Here is a 23128-nt window from a genome sequence, read left to right as displayed (position 1 = left end):
GCAGTGATAAACTTGTCACTTATAAGTGACAAATGATATTGCAAACTAAGCCATGAGACAAGATACTTTTCAGCCAGAGGTTCCTTAACATGAAAATCATAAAAGAGATCCTTCTTTCAAAACAAGTGGGCACCTGCCTCAGAGGAATAACTTCCCCCCAGCCTATACAGAGGATTCAACGCATAGAACTCCAAACACTTGAACTTTAGTCACAAGATACAGCAGGTGGTGGCTGCAGGCTCTGAACCGTACTGGTGTCACTTTCCTGAACTTTTGAAAATAGCTGGCTACTGCAGAGCTCACTTTACACACTAGAACCATTTTGTTAGATTAATGTGTACATACAAACCACTTTCCCCAACGCCCTTAAACATTCAGTAACTCTACCCTTTCATCAAAAATGCACCTTTACTGGAATAAATTCTTCCTCATGGAAATGAAGAGCGATGCTAGTGCTCAGATTGTGCTAGTGCCTCTACTTGGTCATTCAAAAGAAGTCATAGGGCTGACTTACACTGATAAAAATGTGAGAAAGCTTACGAGCTGAAAGTTGTATACTCTATGGATTATTAAGTTAGAAGGACTCACTGAAGATACTTTAAATATAGTTCAAACAACGTTTGGAGACAAAAAAGAACTGACCCTTAGGCTTGCACCCAAGGCCTGCACATTTTTATCACGGCTAGAGTTCTCTAAAATTCTTATTTCCTAGTAACTATCTGGTAACATCAAGCACTTAAAACAGTCTTCCTTTGGGTAAAACATTATTCCTCAGGGTGAAGGTGCAAGCAAAAATCCTCTAAATACATCCACTTAACAATCAAAGACCACATTGTAAGCACAGTCTCCATTTTTAAACAAAGCTCCAGAGGAGCTATGTTCAAATGCCCAAAAGACATGTATAATTTTCTGAATTCTTCAACTATTCCCACAATGTTCAGGGTAAACAAAGTACATATAGACACTTGCCATGGCTACAATTCAATCTAAATAATGCAACTATTCAATGAGTTACTTACTACTTCTTGATCTAAACGTGTAACCATCTCTTCCAGTTTCTGGTGACCTTTTTTCAGGTCTTCCTCTGTTCGTTTTAAGGCATTGAGCTCCGCCTGGGCACGATCCATTTCCTCCTTCATCCGCCATCTCAGTTTGTCACTGACTGCTGAGATGAGAGAGGCTCGGATGGTGTCCTCACTGATTGTGCCGTCCCTACTGGGACCTGCAGGAGAAAAAGGGCAAAAACACTTCCTCCTTCTGTTCTTTTCACAGAAACCATCACAAAATAGAACAAAATATAAGCCAACATTTTCAAAGTAGGAGGAAAGAAAAATTTTATGTTACATGTCACAACTTCATAAAAAATAACTTTAATCTGAGTCGATTCAGAAATACTTTCCCTGCAAGAGATTACTATTAACCCATATTTAACCACTTTCTCAGTTTACAGTGCAAAACAACATTTTCTCGAGGCAGAGGCTATGTCCCTAAAGATTACAATTATTCTTAAATCGCCAACAAATGAGACAAGTTTATACCAAGGAAAGATTCAGGTCAAGTCCATTCTCAGGCTTTACTGCTAACCTGAAGGAGACAGGAACCTAGAGAAGAGGCCAGTAAGAAGACTGAGAATGGGCAGTTTCCCTGAAGTACAGCTTAACACGGCTTCCCTTCTGTAAGACTTTTACTCCTTTATCCTCTACCAAAAGAACAGGAAAGAACAGATAAGCAAAATTCTCTTCTGTTAAACTTCTGTTTATTCTCAGATTCTTTACTATTCTCTCTCAGATGTACCTTCTTAATCAGTGTCTTACTTAATTTCCTTGCACATTTCAGATCAAATAAACTTACCCCTCAGATATCTCCTTCGAAAGGCCCTCCCTTTAACATAAGTATGGATACTCTTTATGACTATCAGTGTTCTTCAGTTAGGGTCCTAAATCAGCAAAAGTATAAATGGTATTTTGATTTTTAATTATGTTTGATGATATTTGATACCATGTGGGGAATGATATTTAAACTTTATTGCTTACAATGAATAAAGAATGATTACAGACTAACAAAGTATCACTTCCACTTTGAGCTGAAAATTTTTATCACCTTGACACTGAGTTCTACTTACCAGGGGTAAAAACCCTTCAAGTCAGTTTGTAAAACTGTACCCTAAGTCTCACCACTTATGTTCCTGTCTACTATATAGGCCCCTTTCTGGTCCCAAGCAAGGTGCCTTCCTGCTATCAAGCAAAGTACCCTTTTTCTAAAAACTGCACCATCCAAACTACACCACAACCAGCACTAGACATGCTCTGCAGTGTCCCATCTGATCACAATTCTTGTTATTCTATACACTCGTCTGGTCACTCTACTGTTTAGTATTTGATTAGTAAAGTTGTTTTCTCTCAGAAGCTGGTCCACACCCTGGATACACTTCATGCTTTTCTGGGGTTTTGTAAATGACACTGGGAGACCTTGGCATTCTCAGGTGTCATAGGTGTCGAAAGAGTCAAAGTCTAAAGTTCTGGGTTTTTTTTCCCCCTCTTCTTCTTGTTTCCACCACAGAAGAACTTATGTTTTTTCTGACTTGGGTTCTGCCCTTCTTGCAAGTGAAAATGGGTAAAGACAGTATCTCCCACGGCCAGGTATTCCTGAGGAGTGTCCTTTGTCCATCTGCCCTAAGCACTGCTTTGTATGTGCTGAAGGGAAGAGCCCAATATCAGACTCTCAGTGTTCACTCCTTCTCCCACTAAAGGTCTCCCGCTTTCATGCTAGAAACCTCCTGCTGAGGAGAGCCCAAACAGTAGCCATCCTCCAGCATCTACACAGAGGCAATTGATACTTCTGGTTGACTTTGAACATACGAATCTATACAATATATAGTTTCCAGGATTCACTTCTGATCTTACAGAAATATGTCAGCTATTTATTTTATATTTCTAAGAAGCAAAACTATTAACTTACAGACAGTGTGTCCTTTTGGAATTCAGAACTGTAAAGCAAGAGGGCAACAACTTGTCTCCTATGAAAACTGAGGTCTTGTTTTGCACATCCCTGGCCTCTTAATACTGGATTTTTCCAAAGTGTTCTCATCAATTTACCAGCTGCTGCATCTCCTCCAGGCTCATTTGCCTCAAATTTTCTTACCGTTTTCCTCTCTGACAACCTCTTTATTCACATCCTCCTGTACAGACACGAAGATGACTCCAGCAACCTCCCCAAATTCACCAATTCATATCTCCACTCATTCCTTTTCGTACCTTTGACTTCTCTTTCTACCACTCCTGCTCCCAGTGAACATCACTCAAGTCCCAACTCCTTGCCCATCTCTTATATTCCAGTATACAGGCTGCCTGCCTGAGAGGTGGCCTCTCTTTCTGTCAGATCACCAGGACTTCTAATTCTAAAGGCCTCACCTGCCACACCCTAACCCAATCCTCAATCCTTCTGATATTTCTTAAAGCCCTAAGCCCTCTTTTGCCATCTTCCCACAAAGGCAAAACTCTTCAGAACATCTTTAAAGATTAAAACCACCAGATGGGAGTCTTCCACTCTTTTCTCCCATTCTGCTTTGGAACAAGAATCCTAACTCCTTTAATTATATGCCTGACTCCTCACCATTCAAAAGCACTCACCTCCCTTTCTCAGCAAGACAACTTGCTTTCCTCTCAGTATGACTTAAAGACTTACCTGTTTATTTGGACAAAATTTAGGGTAAATCAAAATCTCTAGTTTCTTACATTGTACTAATTTATTAAGTCCTAGATGAGAACAAAAAGGGCTAACTTCTGTAACAATTTAGAATTTTGTGCGTAACGTGTAAGTGTATGTGTGAGCGTGTGTATGCAGGTTGCAGGTATATGTGTAGAAATGTATTCTGCCACATCAACAGAAATGTGGTATTTTGCTGCATCAACAGAAATAGAAGTGGGTTTTTAGGTTCTGGAGGCTTACTCAACTGAAGTAATTTTTATAACTATCTCTGTTAATTCTCAAAGCCATTAAAAATCAAAACTTAATTTAAATTTAATTATGGACTAAACCCATTAAAAAAAAGAAGAATTTTGTGCCCAAAGGGTGATTTGCAAAACAATGGGTAGTGAAGATGGTGTATCATTAAGTAACCATTTTATAAGTTTGTATTAACAATAGGAATTTTAAAACTTGTTTCAAATAAGAATTTGTGTTATTACATCTTATATGAAATTTTGTCATGGTTCCTATAAGATAGGACAATCCTTCTCCCAGAGATTGAGGACCCAAATGATATGGTTAGACATTTAAATACGTGGTCAATCATACGCAGCAGTTTAAAGTGTCCCATTTATCTGTGTAGATGTCATCTGAACTAATACAAGCTAAAGGGTCTTTTTATAACTAGTCTGGATTTTTCACACACAAACACATCAAACAACTTTGCTGAAATTATTACATTAAAATGGATCAAGTTATACTGATGTTAAATTTTCAAATCCCTATTTTGAAAAACACCTTTAAATCCTGGAATTTACATTCTGTTTCGCTTATAAAATACATTAAGGCAAATGCTACCATACAGCATCGAATAAGACCTTCCAAATAAGTCTCCAGCTAAAGCCATTAATACTCAAAACGGGAACCAAGCTGAGGCACAGTCGCCTGGCTTTCTATAAAGGTCACAGTTCACCTGAGGCGGCTAGAAATGCCAAGATTAGACCTAGTCCTCTCCTCGATCACACACAGACCTTATTATACAGTATATCTGAACATTTTGAATCCATCTACTTTCTAAAAAGAAAAGACAAATTGTAATTAAGATCTGAAATATGAACGCCAAGAAAAGAAACACCCAGATTAAAGTTCAAAATTGAATGCATCACGACACTTTAAGAGAATGTTTATAACAAATAAGAAAAAAGATTTGGTAGAATATTCTTTTCTTCTTCTTGATCACATTTCAAACAAAAAATCTTTTTCCTCAAACGTCTTAAGAAATTTTAATATTCTTTATATCTGCTATAATGAGCCTTGGAGTAATAAGAGTTTGTGGCAAACTGCCATCCTTCAAGCCCTCACACACTGACCTTTACCCAGATAGAGTCAGATTTCAGAAGTGCCCTTCTACAATTCCAGATTAGCAATAATTGAAAAGGTAACACAGATTTTGAGAAACAATCCTAAGCAAAACTTCATTTAAATGTCAGATAGGATCCAATCACTAAACTTAATCCTCAGGAAATAAGACAATTTTTCTACTATTATGAAACCAATACTCTACCTAGTGGATCTGATAATTCAATGAATAATTTAGGCCAGTTATCTTCAAAGTGCACTGATATATATATACTACCTGGTTTAAAACCATCTTTAAACACTTGAAGGTAATCAGTTATATTTATCTCCTAACAGTACTTAACTAATGGTCACTACTTCCTATGACTCAAAAGGAGCTCATTTATATTACAGAATGCATGGTAACCCCAAATAAAAATACAAAATAACTAACAATGACTTTTCTGAGCTCACCTCTAACCAGCAAAAGTAAATCACTTGCCCCCTACAGCATTTTTACTTCCTGATGTTACCTGCTCAAGACTCACATAATGGTCTTTGACCTGGCATTTGTGCTACAGAGAAAACTGTGGAGCCTAAGCAATCCAAAATGGAAGCTTACTGACCATCTGCTGAGAAACTGGGTCAAGCCCATGTGGATCACTATCAAGCCCATGTTATTTGCATTTATAATAAAAAAAAAAATTGGTCAATCTCTGAAGTAGAAACATTTCAAACAACTATATGAGCAAAGTCATTCTGATGCGTGCTATTAAGCACAAACCAGGTAAATTCATTAAGCCGCTTACAAAAGGCTTTTATTTGTAGTCTATGAATATGTAAACTTATAATACTTCTGTCCAGGCCCTGCACAGGCTATGGAACTTTCTTCCAAAGAAATCAGGGGACCTCAATTTATCTTTTAAACACTATTAGAGCAATATTCTTTTTTTTAATTGAAGTACAGTCAATTACAATGTGTCAATTTCTGGTGTACCACACAATGTCCCAGTCATGCATATATGTACATATATTCATTTTCATATTTTTTTCATTAAAAGGTCATTACAAGATATTGAACATAGTTCTCTGTGCTAAAAAGAAACTTTTTAAAAAATCTATTTTTATATATAGTGGCTAACATTTGTAAATCTCAAACTCCCAAATTTATCCCTTTCCATCCCCTTTCCCTGGTAACCATCAGATTGTTTACTAAGTCTATGAGTCTGGTTCTTTTTTATAAATCAGTTCATAGTGTCTTTTTTTTTTTAAGATTCCACATATGAGTGATACCATATGGTATTTTTCTTTCTCTCTCTGGCTTACTTCACTTAGAATGATGATCTCTAGGTCCATCCATGTTGCTGCAAATGGCATTATTTTATTCTTTTTTATGGCAGAGTAGAGTGATACTCTTTATTTAAACTCTATAAAGTTTCTATAACCACAATCAATGAGAAAAAACCCTCACCAGGTTTACACTTAAAAATAAACACAGAAGGAGGGAGGGGTATAGCTCAAGCAGTAGAGTGCATGCTTAGAATGCACGAGGTTCTGGGTTCAATCCCCAGTACCTCCTCCAAAAATAAATAAACAAACTTAATTATTTCCCCTTGCCAAAAATAAAAGAAAGAAAGAAAAACACACAACACAAAGACAGATTTAAATTAATTTACATAACAATTTAAGTCCTCCAAACTGGCGGTTAAGTATAGACCTTTTTAAACAGGATACCAAAGGAGTAACTACCATAAAAGATGAAAGATGCTACTGGTGGGCGTAAGCACAAAGGTCAATTAATATGAAGGACAGTAGAATTCCATCCTTAAAAAATGGGACAGAATCAAAGTCATTCCCTGAAATTATTTTGTGGAAAAGAATAATTTAAGAATCTACAATGTTAAAGAACAAAACTGGAGGTATCATACTCCCTGATTTCAAACTACATTACAAAGCTTCAGTAGTCAAACTGTACAGTAATGGCGTAAAAACAGGCACACAGATCAATGGAACTATTCAGAGCCCAGAAATAGACCCATACTTACATGGTCAATTAATCTATGACAAAGGAGACAAGAATATAAAACAAGGAAAAGACAGCCTCTTCAATAAATGGTGCTGGGAAACTGGACAGCATGAAAAAGAATTAAGACTACCACCTCACACTTAATATACAAAAATAAACTCAAAATGGATTAAACTTAAACTAAAATATTTGATTTTAAATATACCATTTTCCCCATATTCATTTTTTTTGATGTATGGATATCATCTATTCTAAGCTATAAAATGCTTCATACCTATTGTATTGAAATGAGTTAACATATAAATATCTTTAGAAATTGAGGTCCTCTACAAATCAAATACTATCATCTGAATGAGAAACAGAGTGACAAATAGCACTATTCCCATTTTATTGATGCCTGAGCCAAAATGGAGATCTCAAGAAGATTTAGTGTGCTTTGTTTATGGATTAAAGATCTCCCATCGTCAGGTTTCTAACTCAAGCATTCAAATTACGTTGCAGAAAAGGAGCTATATTACAATAAGGGTTAGAATATTTTTAAAAAACAAAACCACTGCCATTAGAATCTCAATAAATAGAATGTATCAAAGACAAAAGCAGCCAAAGAAAATGCTCTTTTGGGGAGGTATTTACGACAGATCTCACGATGGTTACAATTTATCAGAAAATGTTAACAGAAGAATACACTTCACAAGATTCTGCATTCATTCAGATACTCAGCAAAATATTCAGATGAACTTCTATGTATCAAACACTGTTCTAGATGTTGGGTATGTGTGTGTATGTGTGGGAGGCTGGTGATGGTGGGAGTAGCCTGAGCAGGGTAGGCCTGACTGCTCCATTCAAAGGAAACAGGCAGTGGACAAATCCTAAGACAGAAGAGCAGCAGGAGATGAGGTCAGAGAAATAACAAAGGGAAGAAAGCAGGGTCACATGGAACCTTCCAAGCCTCAGGAATTTGGACTGAACTCTGAGTGAAATGGGAAAATACTAGAAAGTTTTATGCAGAGAAGCAATATAATTTATTTATGTTTTAACAGTATCATTCTGGCTGTTGTGTTAAAAATTGATGCAGGGGTCCAAGGAAAGAAGAGAAAACTTTTAGGAGACTTTTGAAGTAAATTAGATGAGAGAGATTGGTGAATTGGATCAACACTGGATATGCTCAGATTCTAGATATATTTTGAAGATAATAGGTTCTTATTTTATTTTACTTTTTGAGGGAGAAGTAATTAGGTTTGTTGGTTGGTTGGTTTGTTTTTAGAGGAAGTTCTAGGGGCTGAACCCAGGACCTCATGCATTCTAAGCATGTGCTCTAGCGCTTAAGTTATACCCTCCCCCACGAGGTAACAGGTTCTGATGAAGAATCAAGGATGATGCCAAAGTCAGAGTATTGAGTAAGTATCAGTGGAGGTGGGGAAGCAGGGTAGAAAGATTGAAAGTTTAATTTTGGTCACATTGAGTTTGAAATATCTATTAAATATCCAAGTGGAGATACTGAGAAGGCAGCTAGATAAAAGAATCTGGAATTTTGGAGAGAGGCATAAGCTGGAGACATAAATTTGGGAACTATGGACATAGAAATGGTATTTAAAGCTATGAGATTGGTAGATATCACCAGGAAGTGAACATAGAGAATGCGAAGGACAGAGCCAGGGGCATTCCAACATTAAGAAAAGGAGGGACCTATAAAGGAGACTGAGTATAAGTACCAGTGAGATAGGAGGGAAAACAAGTGAGTCTGGGGTCCTGGAAAACAACAAAGGAAAGTATTTCAAGGAGGGAGTAACCAACTGTGTCAGATACTGCTGACAGGCCAAGTAAGTGGAGAATATTTAACTGGCCATTGAATTTAACATCATAAAGGTCAATGGTGACCTTGAGAAGCAGTTTTAGTGGAATGACATGAGGGAAATCCCAAATGGAGGGGTTCAAGGTGAAAGGAAGAAGAGGAATTGAAGATAATGAGTACAGACAATTGTTTCAAGGAGTTCTGCTGCAAAGGGGAATGGAAAAACAGAATAATGGTGGCAGGGAAAGTGAAATTAACAGGAGGATTTTTAAAGGTTATTTTAGGGCATATTTTTGTGTGCTGATGAGAGAAACCAAGTAGAGAACAAAAACTGATGAGGGGGGAAACTGCTGAAATGATGTCCTTGGGTAAACTAGAGAGCGATCTAGTGGGTAAAAGCAACTATAACTGATCTGCGGTAACAGGGAGAAAGCAGATATGGGAGCACAGGTGGTGGCAGACAGTCATGTAGGGGTGGGCATCTGGAGAATTCTTGAATTGCTTTCATTTTCTCAGCTGAAGAAAATGACATTTCAAGTAGCTCTATTAACAAGCAACATAAAAAAGCAAGAACTACTGGTCCTCAATAATTTGTCTTACTTGATCCATTCCTATTTCCCAACGGTGCTTTCTTCTCCTAAAGATGCTCATCTGTTTTCACACATAACCAGGCTAGGAAAACCTAAGTATCATTTTCAGTTCAACACGTGTAAGGTTCATCAATAAAAACATGTGACACACAAGAAAGAGTAGTAAGAGTCAATCAAATTTATTTTTATGCCCTGGTATAAGGCTCATTTATATGATGATAAATCACTTTAAGTTTTAAATTATAGCACATTGATGATCAAGAATTTTGGCTCCAAAAAGAAAGAGTATTCTAACATTTCATATGTAAAAGTAAGATTGTTGGATTTAAGGGTACAAATTTGTAATGAGTGGTAAATAAATAAGCCATAGAGATCTAATGCACAGGATATAGCAATAATACTGTATGATAATTATGTCATAAATACTGCTACAATGCAATCATATTACAATATATAAATGTATCAAAGTAACACACCATATCCCTCTCTTAAACATGTTACATGTCAAACTTACCCAATAAAAAACAAAAATGCACTTCTCACAACAGGAGACTTTTGACTTTCCTTATGTGGAAAAATATAATTTTGTAGGGTACTTACCAACAGTGGTCACAGGAGGCTGGGAAGGGTATTGGGAACTTGTTGTGACAGGATACTGACCACCAGGTGGGTAAGGACAGCCTGGATAACCACTAAGAAAAGAACAGAAAACATTAAATGTTAAGATGACCCAACACTATAGTATCTTTAAGAACCTCATTCAGGAAGCTAAGCTTGACAGTTTGTTGTTTTACTAGTTAATGATTTTACAGTTTTTGAGCTACAGGTGTCTATTCAAGCAAAGTTCTATAGAAATTCCATTAATGACACTGGATTTACTCTTAAAGTAAATGATTAAAATACTTTTGCTTGGCCCTGGTTATTTGAGGGTCATCTTCACAGCAGAACAAAGCCACTAAGAGTCTTTTTCAGGGCAGTCCAATAGTATCAAAACTGGAAGCAATGAATATTTTGAGAACTTTTTTCCATTCTGATTTCACAGCATATAGGGAAATAATACTATTTAATTTTTACCTGTGATAACCATTTACCATTGATAACCTTTTCAAATATCTGATCTGAAAATACTCCTTTAAATAATTTTAAAAACTTTCCTTTCACTTTATGGAAAGTTTGTGTCATTCCTGTATTCATATCAGAGTCAGAAGGAACTTTACTTAGAAGTATTCTCCTCCAATCTCCTATCGAACACTGTTTTATAAATATCATTTACTGTATCCCTGACAAATGGTCATCTTTCTCTACTGAACACTAACTTCATTTTGATATAGTAACGTCTAATTAACGGTCCTAAATTTGCATTCTGGAAGGTCACTTGCATATTTGAAGATGTCTAACACTTTCCCCTCAGTCTTCTCTTCTTCAGGTGAATTCTTTTTTCTTTTCTTTAATGGCGATACTGGGATTTAATCCAGAACCTCATGCATGCTAAGTACGCATCCTACCACTGAGCTATATCATCCTTCTCAGGTGAAATACTTTTAATTCCTTCAAACATTCTTCAAAGCCATGGTTTTCAGATCTAATCACTTTCCTCTGAATGATCTCTAGTTTGGCAATGTTTCTCTTCTAATGGAGAAGAAAAGTAAAACAGGATTATTACTAGCTACCTGTTACTCAAAACAATAAATTTTGATTAATCACATTTTAACTACAATTGTCAGATTTCTGACATTTATAATTCTGATCAACATGCCTCCTGGAGTCCATTAACATTACTGACTAAAAAGAGCCAGCCCAGAGCCCCAGAGCAAGAGCTCTGAGTTTATACTTAGTAACCCTTTTTTCAGGGTGGTACCTCAAAGATTCTCTCCTATTTGTACTAGTAGTTCACACTTCATAATTTGTCCCCAACAGAACTATTTTATATATAACTTGTTGAAGATTCAATGTAATCATGATACTTTTACCTATTAGTATAAAAGCAAAATAAGAAAAAAAAGCATTTCTGCTCCCAGAGGACACGGGCTGAAGGCTACTGCACAGTACTTTTATTCTAGTCTCTAGTGATCCATGCTGTAATGCTGCAAGGAAGCAATGTCAATCTTATTCAAATTTCTGAATCTACCTTTCTGAAGACTGGAATAAATTTGCTTTTCTTCTGGAGTTCCTACCATTTTGCATACTTTTTCCAAGACAATCATTGATTATGTTGCTGAATTTTTCAGTAAGGTGGTGTAAAACTCTTCTAGGCCTACAGATACTAACTTCAGATAACTCCCTGTCTCTTCACTTAGTGTGCTTAATTTCTTCTTTATGGTTATTCTCTATGTTCACGGTTAATAATTTTTCTTGAGTAAAAAAGAAAACTTGTTTTTCTCTCAGTTATAAAATGTTATTACTGTTTGCTGCTCCCTCCACCACCAAACACTTACTTTTCTTCTCCAGGTCATCCTCATAAACCAGTTCCTTCATTTATGAAGCTACCTCCAAGCTCCCACTTCCAAATCACATGTGACCTCTCCTTTAAGGCTGTTCATTGCAGCACTTACCATTTCCTGTCTTTGCTGGTTATCAGAAACTGTTTCCTAATAGGACATGCTTGCTAGTGCACATAGCAAAACTGGAAAAACCATTCTTGACATACTTTTTAGTTTCCTTGTATACATGCTGCATGTGCTAAATAAAATTTTCAAAAGATCTTAAGATTTGAAAGACCTCACAGATCATCTAGCCCAACTTCCTAGAGCAAGAATAAATCCTCTCATATTCATTGTTTTAAAATAAAGATTCCTGGAGTGACTGATTTATTAATTCTCCTTTAGGACAAAGAGAAGAGAAAGAGGTTCTGAGGCTCTTCTGCCAAGACCTTTCATATGCAGAAAGATATAGATGGCATTTTGAATAGTTACCTTTAACAACTCATCAGCAAATTGTGAGATTAAAAGTTGTATTTCACACTCACAAAAAACCCATCAAATCTTTGAAAAACAGCTGCCTCAAAAGGGAACTTCTTACAAATAAGCTCACAAAAGGTACTTTTAAGGCTATATAAATGAGTAAGATTTACACTTTTATCAATATTTTTAAGCCTTCATTTTTATCTACAAGTTTCTTTTAAGTGGCTTTATTGTTCAGAAGTCCATTTCCTTACTGTGCTTCTAATAACCATTCCCTATATGCCCAAAGTTCCTTCTTACTAGCAATTTCCAAGGCTTATAATTTCAAGGCTTCAGACAGGATTCCATTTCTACAACTTAAATAGAAAATTGAGGGCCTCCAGAAACCTAAAACATATAGCCTGCTGATATATAACAACCATAGGGATCTTTCTCTATTGTCTCTGACGTGTTCTATCTAGTCTCTGCTTACCAATCTAAGTGTGACAGAATGTTTACTACCTTATAAGCTAGTCCCTGAAAGTAAGAAAAGGCCCCAAAATAAATGTTTGCTAAATTTAACTTAAAAGATCCTGCATATGACATATGTACACATATATTTAGTTACAGCAGGTGTTCGGGAAATCTGGCTGCATTTATCTGCAAGAGTTCTATGAAGCTAAGAAGAGTTAGCAGGGTTAAAATTTACTTGTTAATTCTTGTTAATTTTGAATAGCTGAAAATTTCATCTAGGTACCAAGTATATGCCAGTATTGCATTCTAAGTTAGCCCCAAGACTACCTTTGGAAAGTACTCCTAGATTATCACTGGGAAGAGTGCACATTTAAAACACAGGTGAATAATTATCTCTCACTGATTTTTCTAATGTGTGTTATTCATAGACTAATTTCACTGTTAATTTAATTTACCTCTGTTATTATCCTATGGATAATAAAGGTTGGTAGTACATGTAGTCTATGAATGAATAAATATCACAGGGACAAGACTGACCCCATGTGAACCATTAATTCATTCCCTGTAATTTACAGAAAAGATCAGTTTTTTTAAATGGTATTAAAATATTCTTCTCTGTGGCTGAAGTCATAATTAGTATTCTGTTAACCTTTCAGCTATTTATACTGGATACACAAAGTTCTTAAAGGGAAGCAGCAAGAATATCAAGGTCTCCAAAACTAATAAGAATCATTGTCATTTCCCTACCCCTTTCCTCTCTGTAAACAGAATGGAGCTGCATTTCTCTGGAATGGAAAAAACTCCTTTTGAACTATGTACATATCATAAAATTTCACCAATAAATTGAGTTTTACCCTCTATTAAACTGCAACTAAATTTACTTTAATGCCCTAGTTAGCACCCATTACTTTTATTCTAGATCTAATAGAATTTCAAATACAACTATTCAAAAGATAATTTTTCATTACCTGGGATTGGGAGGGTAGCCAGATGGGTATGCAGAAATTCCACTCGGCATGCCTGGTATGTAGGAAGCTAAAAATAATTTTTAACATTTAAAAATAATATGCATAGTCCCAGATATAGAGGTTATCAATAAGACATACATCACCATCAAACCACAGCAAAATTTCATACAGCTGAAGAATCCAAATCTCAGTACAAAAATAAAACAAACACTCCACCCATATTAGTTCTTTACTGCAACTAATAAACACCTTCAAATCACATAACTCTAAAAGCATTAAACATGAGTTATGACAACACACATGACAATCCCAACAAGGAGTAACTGGCAAACAGGTCAACCTGGTCAGCTCTTCAAGCTCTCAAGGAGTCTATAACCTGAGACAGGAGCCAGTTCAATATGGAATTCAGAGGAAGGTAATTCTGCCCTCCTCTGGTCCAAGGTCAGCTTTTTAGAAAGTGACCTCTTTATTATATCTAAGAAATTTTTCGATATTTCTTTTAAGACTATGTTGACCGATTAGCACAGCTGGTTTTGTTGGCTTGATTGAGGACTTTAAAGGACTTCAAATTACTGTAATAAGTCCAATACAAAACTTATATTCAGCTAGACTGGTTAAAACAAAACAAACAAATCTTGGAAATACTAGGGGGAAAAAGATTCAAATCTAGCAAGCTTAAAGAATGCTTTATATACATTTTAAAGAGAACACTAATGACATAGAACTAGTCAGTGGTGCCAAGAGGCTAACCAAAATCAAGGAAGAAAAAGAGAAGAAGTTAACTTTGGCTTTATCTGGAAATGACTTGTGTGAGAATCAATTTATCCTCAGTGAAATTTTTCTCACTGAATACAATGATGAAATAGCCCTTAATCCAATAAATATTTTAGTGCCTTCATGTGACAGGCACCAGGAATTTGATTTAAAAAGAAAGAATTCCTGGCCTCAAGTTGCTTATAGTCTAGTGGGGGAGATAAACAAGCAAGGAGTGTTAAGTGCTATGACAGAGGAAGCAGAGTGCTATATATGGGATTATACAGGAAGTAGCTAATTTAAATGTAGGAGGTGGAGCGTAAACAAAAGTGATCTAGTAGATGAATGGATAAAGGCTTGAAGGCAAAAGAGGTGCAACCTTCAAGAAATGAACTTTTAGAGCACATAATCCAAATGGGTGGCAGAAGTATGCTGGGCTCTGACCAAGGGTCTTTATCGGAACTGCTGAGCTTACATCTCCAAGTATCAGTGTTCTCTGTCTTCCTATTAGGATGAATTTATAGATGTCATAAGTAAATTTTTTTCTTAAGTATAATGAAGCTAAGATGATTTTCAATGCTATTTCAGAAAGGGAGAAAAACTCCTCAAATGTCACGATTGCAAGGTTCCATAAAACATTTTTTCTTCCCCAGGAGCAAAGCACAAAGTTGATCTTTATGAACATCAAAAGATGAGGTCACTAATTACGTGTCAGCAACATGTATAGTCAATTACTAGTTTCTTTCCCCATAATACTCTCACACACATAAAAACCACCAATTCATAGTTATAAGCAATTTCCTCATAATTATAAGCAATTTTCCTTTTCTAAGGTTCCAAAAAGCTACTAATTCAACCAAAGTCTTCAAATTTTGATTCTGGGAAACAAAAGTTATTTGAACCCAAGACTGGTAAGGAAGCAGATAATGAGGCAAAGTAATTTCAGAGCCAGAATAAAATGGAATACAGGTATGCATAATATACAGGGTTATTATAAGAATTAAATAAGAACTAATATGAAGTGTTTAGCTGTATCATAGTTCCCATTCAATAAATGTTGACTGTTACTGTTAGTCATCAAAAAATGAGGTTTGGTCATAACATTTTTTTTAGTATGACTTATAGCTAGCTCAAAAGTCATCCTAAAACCAGGAGATCAAAAATGTTTATTATAATAATAATAAGAGGAAGAGGAATATAATTTCTCAACTAGGAGATAGTACTTGTTTAAGTATGGATCCAAATTTCTGGGCTATTCCTTGGTGTATGTGTGCAAAATGGAATTCAGACCTTCATTTCTTTGCAGTCATACCTGATCATAATAAATACTGTTTAAATGCATAAAAGTATTAAAACTGTAATGAATATAATAAATTAGTCTCTTTTAGTAATTTACTTATATTAGATCTAGATTGTTTAATGTGATTTATAGTGAGTGAGTGAAAAACTGAACTGTAATAGTGATCTCTTTAGTGTGGTCTCTTTCTAGAATGCTTCACTTCCAATGTCAATATAAAACTCAAAGAAACTTAGGAAGATTGTTGCTTAGGAGACTGTCTAAATTTCTGAAAGGTTACCTTTATCTTAAGTGGTAACTGGCTATGTTATTTGAGCAAATAAAAATAAATGATGAACTAGGAAATATTTGGCATTTCAAACTTAGATGAGCAAGATTATCTAATCTTGGATATTAAAGCCAAGATATTTTATTAAGTTGACAACAAATTTCTGGTCCAAGAGAATCCCTAAATCTTTATTAAAATAGCTACTAAATGCTATAATCATGCTTATTCTGGGAAAGGAGGGAAAGAAAGGAAATGGATTCAGAAAATTCTTCCTGTTAAATTCCCATTCAACTTGTGAGTCAAGATGCTTCTCAAGACAGAACAAATTAAAAAGGAAAAGGATAATTTTCATCAGGAGAAAAATGAAAGCTCACATAATCTAATTTATAAGATACATAAGTTTGGTTAATTAACAATCTTAAAATTTATTTAAAAATCACAACTCAAAACACAAATCAATACAGGTTTAGTAAAGTCAAAACAAGTTAAGTACAACCAACTCTCAATTATTTAGGGTGATTTTAAAGTATCAGTAAGAATTATTTTTTAAAAAACCAGAAATAACAGAAATAATGTATACCAATCAGGGGAGAACTGATATTGACTCCATGGCCCAACCTCTCTACTCAAAGTAAAATCATGAATTGGCTGTACTAAGGAGAAGAAAACTGAGAGCTAGATAGATGTCCATTGTGTATACCCAGAATAGCTGAACATGAATGATTTAGTTGATTTTATAATTGATTCTTATCTACAACACTGATTCTGGAGTTGCAAAGAAAAGGAGAGGGCAGATTGTCTTTCATGTTAATACCTACTTCCAAACTGATCAAATAAAGCTATTCCATGGCATGCATAATAAAAACAAAAATTCTAGCTCTCTTCCAGCATTCTTTCTCCGTTTTGGAATCCAGCACACCCATAGTTAGACTTCTACCCACAAACGAAAGCCCAAATGCCAGTCTTTGTTGGGAATCTGTACATGCAGATGTGGGGCCTCAGAATACCTCCAACAAATCCACTAACTTGAAAAGCTAAAATGCAAAGTGGAGTTATTAACAAAAACATTTTTACATGGTTTTCTTTTATTTCTATGAGTTTAAAAATCAAATCTCTATTCTACTTACTATTTGGTGGCCCTGTTGCCTGGTATGGTGGATAGGATGCTGAAATAGTAGGACGAGAGAAGACTGGAGGTTCATCTCCAAACACCACAATCATGACCTGAATAAGCCCCAACAAGTCTGACTGTGGCTAAAAACAGAAAACAAATTTAAGTCAGCTACAGATTTACCTTTTGGCAAAAATGAAAAATCTGGCTATTTCCTATCTGTTTTCAACTCAGCTTGATCATTTTCAAACATGAAAATTCTGTTTAATTAATTTAATAAAGGTGATTTTGACTTTTTATGTGTAGCAAGGTTTTTGCTTCATGCATATAAAAACAGCACTAGCCAAAGCAGTATGCTGAAAAATTCAGATATTACTGTTGTTCATTTGACACCATACAGCTAACCAAAACTTGTTATATTCCCAATGGATAAATTAAGTATCTGGCACAAACTCGGGGATGGATGTAAGCAGTAGTCACAAATATTATTTAAGGCCTTTAAAATAACAGTGCTACCTTGGAAACACATGTTCCCAGATTAATTTTTATTAAAGACAGTATTATGAACTCTGAAATTACAGATAGATTCCATTTTAGAAATCACTAGATTGTTGTTCACGATACTAAATGTTAAAGGATCCTTCCTTCAATACCACAGTTAGTAAGAAAGTGCCTGTATCCCATAAAGGTTGCTAAACTTTTCTCTCAAGTATCTACTGATCACTAATTTAAGACAAACTATGCTAGGCAAAGTTGTTCAAACTGGCTTATCTGATGGTTCCATTTTCAACCTTACTATATTTTGTGTATATCTCATCTCATATACTTCATTCATGAGTTCATTAGGTTCTGAAGGATTACTCAGTCATCTTGATCAGCTAATCTTCTTCATGACTTCCCCTTCTCCCAAAAGAAGAATTCACTAGCAGTTTTCAACTTTCCAAAGCACCAATTCTGTTCAATTCTGTCCCAGTGCATGAACAATGATAATAGATAACATTTCAGAAAGCTTCTTATGAAAGCTTGCTGATTTCCACTATCCCAATACCTTCTTATGTTTGTCTGTGAACTTATTTGCTAGGACTGGGAGTAAGCATGTACAGTATCTGTGTAGCACCAAGGAGTGTGGGCTGGAGATTGTGGCTGGTGTGGGGGGGAGGGTCACTATTGAGACCACGTTTTAATCTCTTGTTAACTGTTCAGTCCAACAGAACTCCCAACTAAATCACAACCTTATGCATTTTAAAAATTGAGATATAATTCACATATCGTAAAATTTAGCTTCTAAAGGTATTATAGTTCAGTGGGTTTTTTTCCATTACCACTATCTAATTCCAGAACATTTTTATCATCCCCAAAAGAAACCTGTACCCATTAGTAATCACTTCCAATTTCCCGTCCCCCCCCAGGCCTGGTAACCATTAATCTATTTTATCAATGGATTTGCCTATTCTGGACATTTCATATAAATGGAATCATATAATACGTGTCTGGTTTTTTTCACTTAGCATAATATTTTCAAGGTCCGTTCATGTGGTAGTATAAATCGGTACTTCATTTATGCAGTCTTAGAACCATAGTTTTGTCAGGACAAGTTTTATTTAATTTAACATTCTACTTCTTTCACACTAAAGTCTTTGAAGGAAGAAAAATTAATCTAATCTTAACATCTATTTCCAGGCCTATTATAAAGCAATAGGTCATGAATATTTCAGAATGACAAATAACTAATTCAGAATGATACAGGACATGAAAAAAGTAGCAAGAATACTGCAGTTTACTTTAGCTCAAATGCCATATCTTTATAAAATTGCTTTCCTATTGAAAACTGCAAACTTGCTTTCTTTTCTATCCCTTTTTGTTTACATTTCCACAAGCAATGAAAAGGTAAGATTTTACATTCTAAGCAGAATGCGACACATGTTCAGGATCAGTGTAAGAACAGGATAAGCAGCAGCAGCCCTAACGTATGTTCTGTGTCATGCTAGACACTGCAGTAGCCTCCTGTGTGGCTTCTAGTCTTCCTTATTATGGCCGAGAATTTCTATAAAAGTTCACACTCCCCCTTTCATAATACAGAGGTGGTGCTGAGAATCAGTTACTTAGGATGGAAAGACATTTTCCAGTCCTCCTTGCAACTAGTTTTTAACCAATGGACCATAAGCAGCAGAGATTTAACTTCTAAGCCAAGGTAGGTAAGGAGGAGAGCACTCCTTCACCAGCCTCTCTTTGCTTGTCTTCCTTGATGCAGAGGACTCTGAAGTCCTGGGAGATGGTGGCACCATAAATTGGAAAAAGCCTGGGTCCCTGAAGCACCAAGTGGAGGAAAGCTGCCTGCCAACGAGGAACACTCCAGTGAACAATTATCAAGGCAAGAAATTTCCAGTGTTAAGTCTCTAGCATTTTGGGGTTTGTTTTAGGGCAGCTAGTGATTTTTAGTCAGAGAGCTAACTGATGTATTTCTCTAGTACACTTCAGACATTATACCTAATAATCATTGACTTTAATACCCACTCTTGTTCAAAAATCTAAAATGACTCCTGATTGCCTTTAAGGGACAAAGTCCTTAGCTAACAACTAGGATCTTCCATGATAGAGCCTCAAACACCAAATTTAGCTGACATTATGTCTTTTTTGTTAGATTTGTCGAATATTTCATACATACAGAAATGTATAAAACATATCTAACTTTAAAGCATAACAATATAGAAAATACTTGTGCAGCCATCATCCAGATTAAGAAACAAGACTGCCAGGAAATCTTAGAAGTCCCTGACTGCATGCCCCTCTGTCTACTCTTGAGGTAACCACTTCTCTGACGTAGGGGATAATCATTCTTTTCTTTACTTTAAACATATTACCTTATAAATGATTTTCTAAACAGTAAGTAAATTTGCCTGTTTCTGAATGTCATATGAATTAAACTGTACATTCTATTGAGACATGTTTCAGCAATGCTTGTAAGATACATTCCTGTTAAAGAGGACAGTTATAAATTCATTTATAATTTATTTAATTTATATTAATATAATTTTTATATTTAATTGCTGTATGGTGTTCCACTGAAAGAATATACAACTTCTTTATTCATTCTCCTGTTAATAGTCATCTGGGTTATATCCAGTCCTTGATTATTTATGCTGCCATGAACATTATTGCAATGTTTCCTAGTATATATGTGCACAGGTAACTCTTGTGCGGTGGTTCTCAACTAGGGGAGCTATTTTTGCCTCCCAGTGAATATGTAGAAATGTCGAGACATTTTTGGTTGTCACAACTGTGTGTGTGTTACACTACTGGCATCTTGTGGATAAAGGCTAGGGATCCTACATCCTATAATGAACAGGATAGCCCTCCCATTAAATAAACAATAAAGAATTATCTGGCCCATAATGCCAGTAGCACTGAGGCTGAGAAACCTTGTTGTTGTGTATATACCACGGAGTGGAAATGCACTTAACAACTTTACTAGGTAATGCCAAACTAATTTCCAAAGTAGTTGTGTTAGTTTTACTCCCATCAGCAGTGCCTAAGAGTTCCCTTGCTTCACATCCTCTCTAACCCTTGGTGTTGTCAAATGGCAAATGTGATACATATATAATGGTATCTCATTATGGTCTTAATTTACATCGCCCTCATTACTAGCATGGTTAAACATCTTTCCATATGTTTACTGGCCATTAGGACTTCTCTTTTGTGAAGTACTTGTTTAAGAGTGTCATCTAGTTTTCTATTGAGTTTCTTTCTTTTAATGATTCCCTGAAGTTATTTTTATGTTCTGGATATTATACTGTTGGAGATGAGTATTACAAGTATATTCTTGCAATTTGTGGTTAGTCTCCTCACACTTTTTAATGTGTCTCTGATGAACAGTTCTTAATTTGCATAAACTCAAGGTAAAATTTAGTAGTCTTTTCCTTTATAGTAAAAGCTTTGCATCTTGTTTTAAAAAACCTCACCTACTGCAAGAACCTGAAGGCGGTCGCCTACATTGTTTTCAAAGTCTGATCTTTTTGCCTTTCACAATCTATCTGAAAGTGATTTCTGTGTACTATACAAATAGCAATTTAACTGTTCCAATTCCATTACTGAAAAGTTAACGTTATCTGCAATGATCTGCTATGATACCACGGTTACACATCAAGTGCTGATATACAGACATACCTCATTTTATCATGCTCACTTTACTGTGCTTCACAGATACTGCGATTTTTACGAATTGAAATTTTGTGGCGACTCTGCATTGTCAGATGATGGTTAGCATTTTTTAACAATAAAGTATTTTTTAATTAAGGTGTGAACATTTTTTTAGACATAATGCTATTGCACACTTAATAGACTACATAGCATAGTGTAAACATAAACTTTTATATGCGTTGGGAAACTGTACAATTTGCATCAATCACTTTATTGCAGTATTTGCTTCATTGTGGCGGTCTGAAATTGAGCCTCCAAGGCGTGCCTGTATAGTGGGTCTTTTTCTGAGTTCTTTATTATGTTCCATCTATCCATTTTAATATTCCTGTGACAACTCCATACTATCTTAATTACTAGTTTTTAAAAAATATATTTTGATATCTGCAGGGCAAGTCCCTTTCACTGTATTTTTCTTGGCTATTCTTAATCTGCATTTACATATAAATTTTAGATTTAGCTTATCAAGTTCACAAAATTAACAAATACACAAAGAAACAAAAATTTCTGTTAGGACACAGATCAATTTGTAGAGAACCAACATTTTTATAATACTGAGTCTTCTAACCCATGAATAAGGTCCTCTTTCCTTTGACTTAAGTCTTCTCTAATATCTTTCAATAAAATTTAAAATTTTCTCCAAAATGGACTTGTACATCTTCTGTAAGGTTTATTCCTAAGTCAACAGCTTTAAAAATATATAAAGTATTCATTCACCAGTTCATTAATTCTCTATTCTGCTGAGTCCAATCTGCTACTAAACCCATCCATTGAGTTCTTAATTTCTATTACTGTATTTTTCAGTTCTAAGATTTCTACTTAGTTTGTTTTTAATATAATTCTCTATCTTGAACATACTAACCACAATTATTTTTAAGTTTGTATCTGATAACTGAGATATCTGGGGATGGTTGTGTCTTGTTTCTATTGTCTTTTTTTCCCTCTTTGTCCTGTCTCATGATGTACCCGGTAATTTTAAATTGTATGCTGGACACTGTTCATGAAAAATTATGCAGGCTGTATATATTATATTCCTCCAGCAAGGACGTTCACTCTATCCTCTGGCCAGCAGATATTGTGAGAATCACCTTAATATAATCAGGGCCTGAGCTGATTCAAGGCTTAGGTTTTCTAAGGCTCTTTCTGCCAAGTTCCCACTCCTGGGGTGTGTTCCTCCAGTGGTGCTGACTAAGAGCCTAGGATATTTATTTAAACCCCTCTTCCTTGATAAGGTTCAGAACTCCTATTACCTCTTCAACCTGGTACTGCTGAGAATTTGGCTGTGTTTTTCAAAGCCTTTTTAAAACCTTAGCTTTTTAGCATCTTGTCTTTGAAGTTTAGGAATTCAGCATATCCACTGAGGGGGAAACTCAGATTACCTGGCTCACTTCTTTGTAGCTTCCTTTTCTCCCAAATCCTGGCTCCTAAAGTATTGGTTGCCTCGCAAACAGAACAGCAACTGTTGTCTTTTTAGCCTTGTGAGACTGTTAGAAACTCTACAGACATCTTTGCCTCTAGGTAAGGCCTTCTGCCCAGATTCTCAGCCTCTCACCCTGTACCACCAAGATCAATAAATACTCTTAAGGAAAACACGCCGAACGCTGACTCATCTCTTTGCAGTTCCCTTCTCTATGGGATCTTAGCCCTGCAAGTCCTAATTGCCTCAAAACAGGTCTCCAAAGCCCCAAAGCCCTGCACAGATGTTTTGTGTACTTTGTTTCCCTTTTCCAGTTTTTTAATAGGAACTCCCA

General features: G+C 35.6%; 1 protein-coding gene across 1 annotated transcript in view; it reads right to left on the bottom strand.

Moving 5' to 3' along the window:
- The window catches only part of TSG101 (tumor susceptibility 101), a 37358-nt gene that overhangs the window by 2087 nt on the left and 12143 nt on the right, over nt 1–23128 (bottom strand). The window contains exons 5-8 of the mRNA XM_010987457.3: nt 17200–17326; nt 13755–13821; nt 10034–10125; nt 1020–1222 (exon numbers count right to left, since the gene is read on the bottom strand). Coding sequence (XP_010985759.1) covers nt 1020–1222; nt 10034–10125; nt 13755–13821; nt 17200–17326 — 489 coding nt within the window. The remainder of the gene's footprint in view (nt 1–1019; nt 1223–10033; nt 10126–13754; nt 13822–17199; nt 17327–23128) is intronic.

This window comes from Camelus dromedarius, chromosome 12, assembly GCF_036321535.1.
Source record: "Camelus dromedarius isolate mCamDro1 chromosome 12, mCamDro1.pat, whole genome shotgun sequence".
Taxonomy (NCBI): Eukaryota; Metazoa; Chordata; class Mammalia; order Artiodactyla; family Camelidae; genus Camelus; species Camelus dromedarius.
This window is presented reverse-complemented; position numbering and strand designations above follow the sequence as displayed.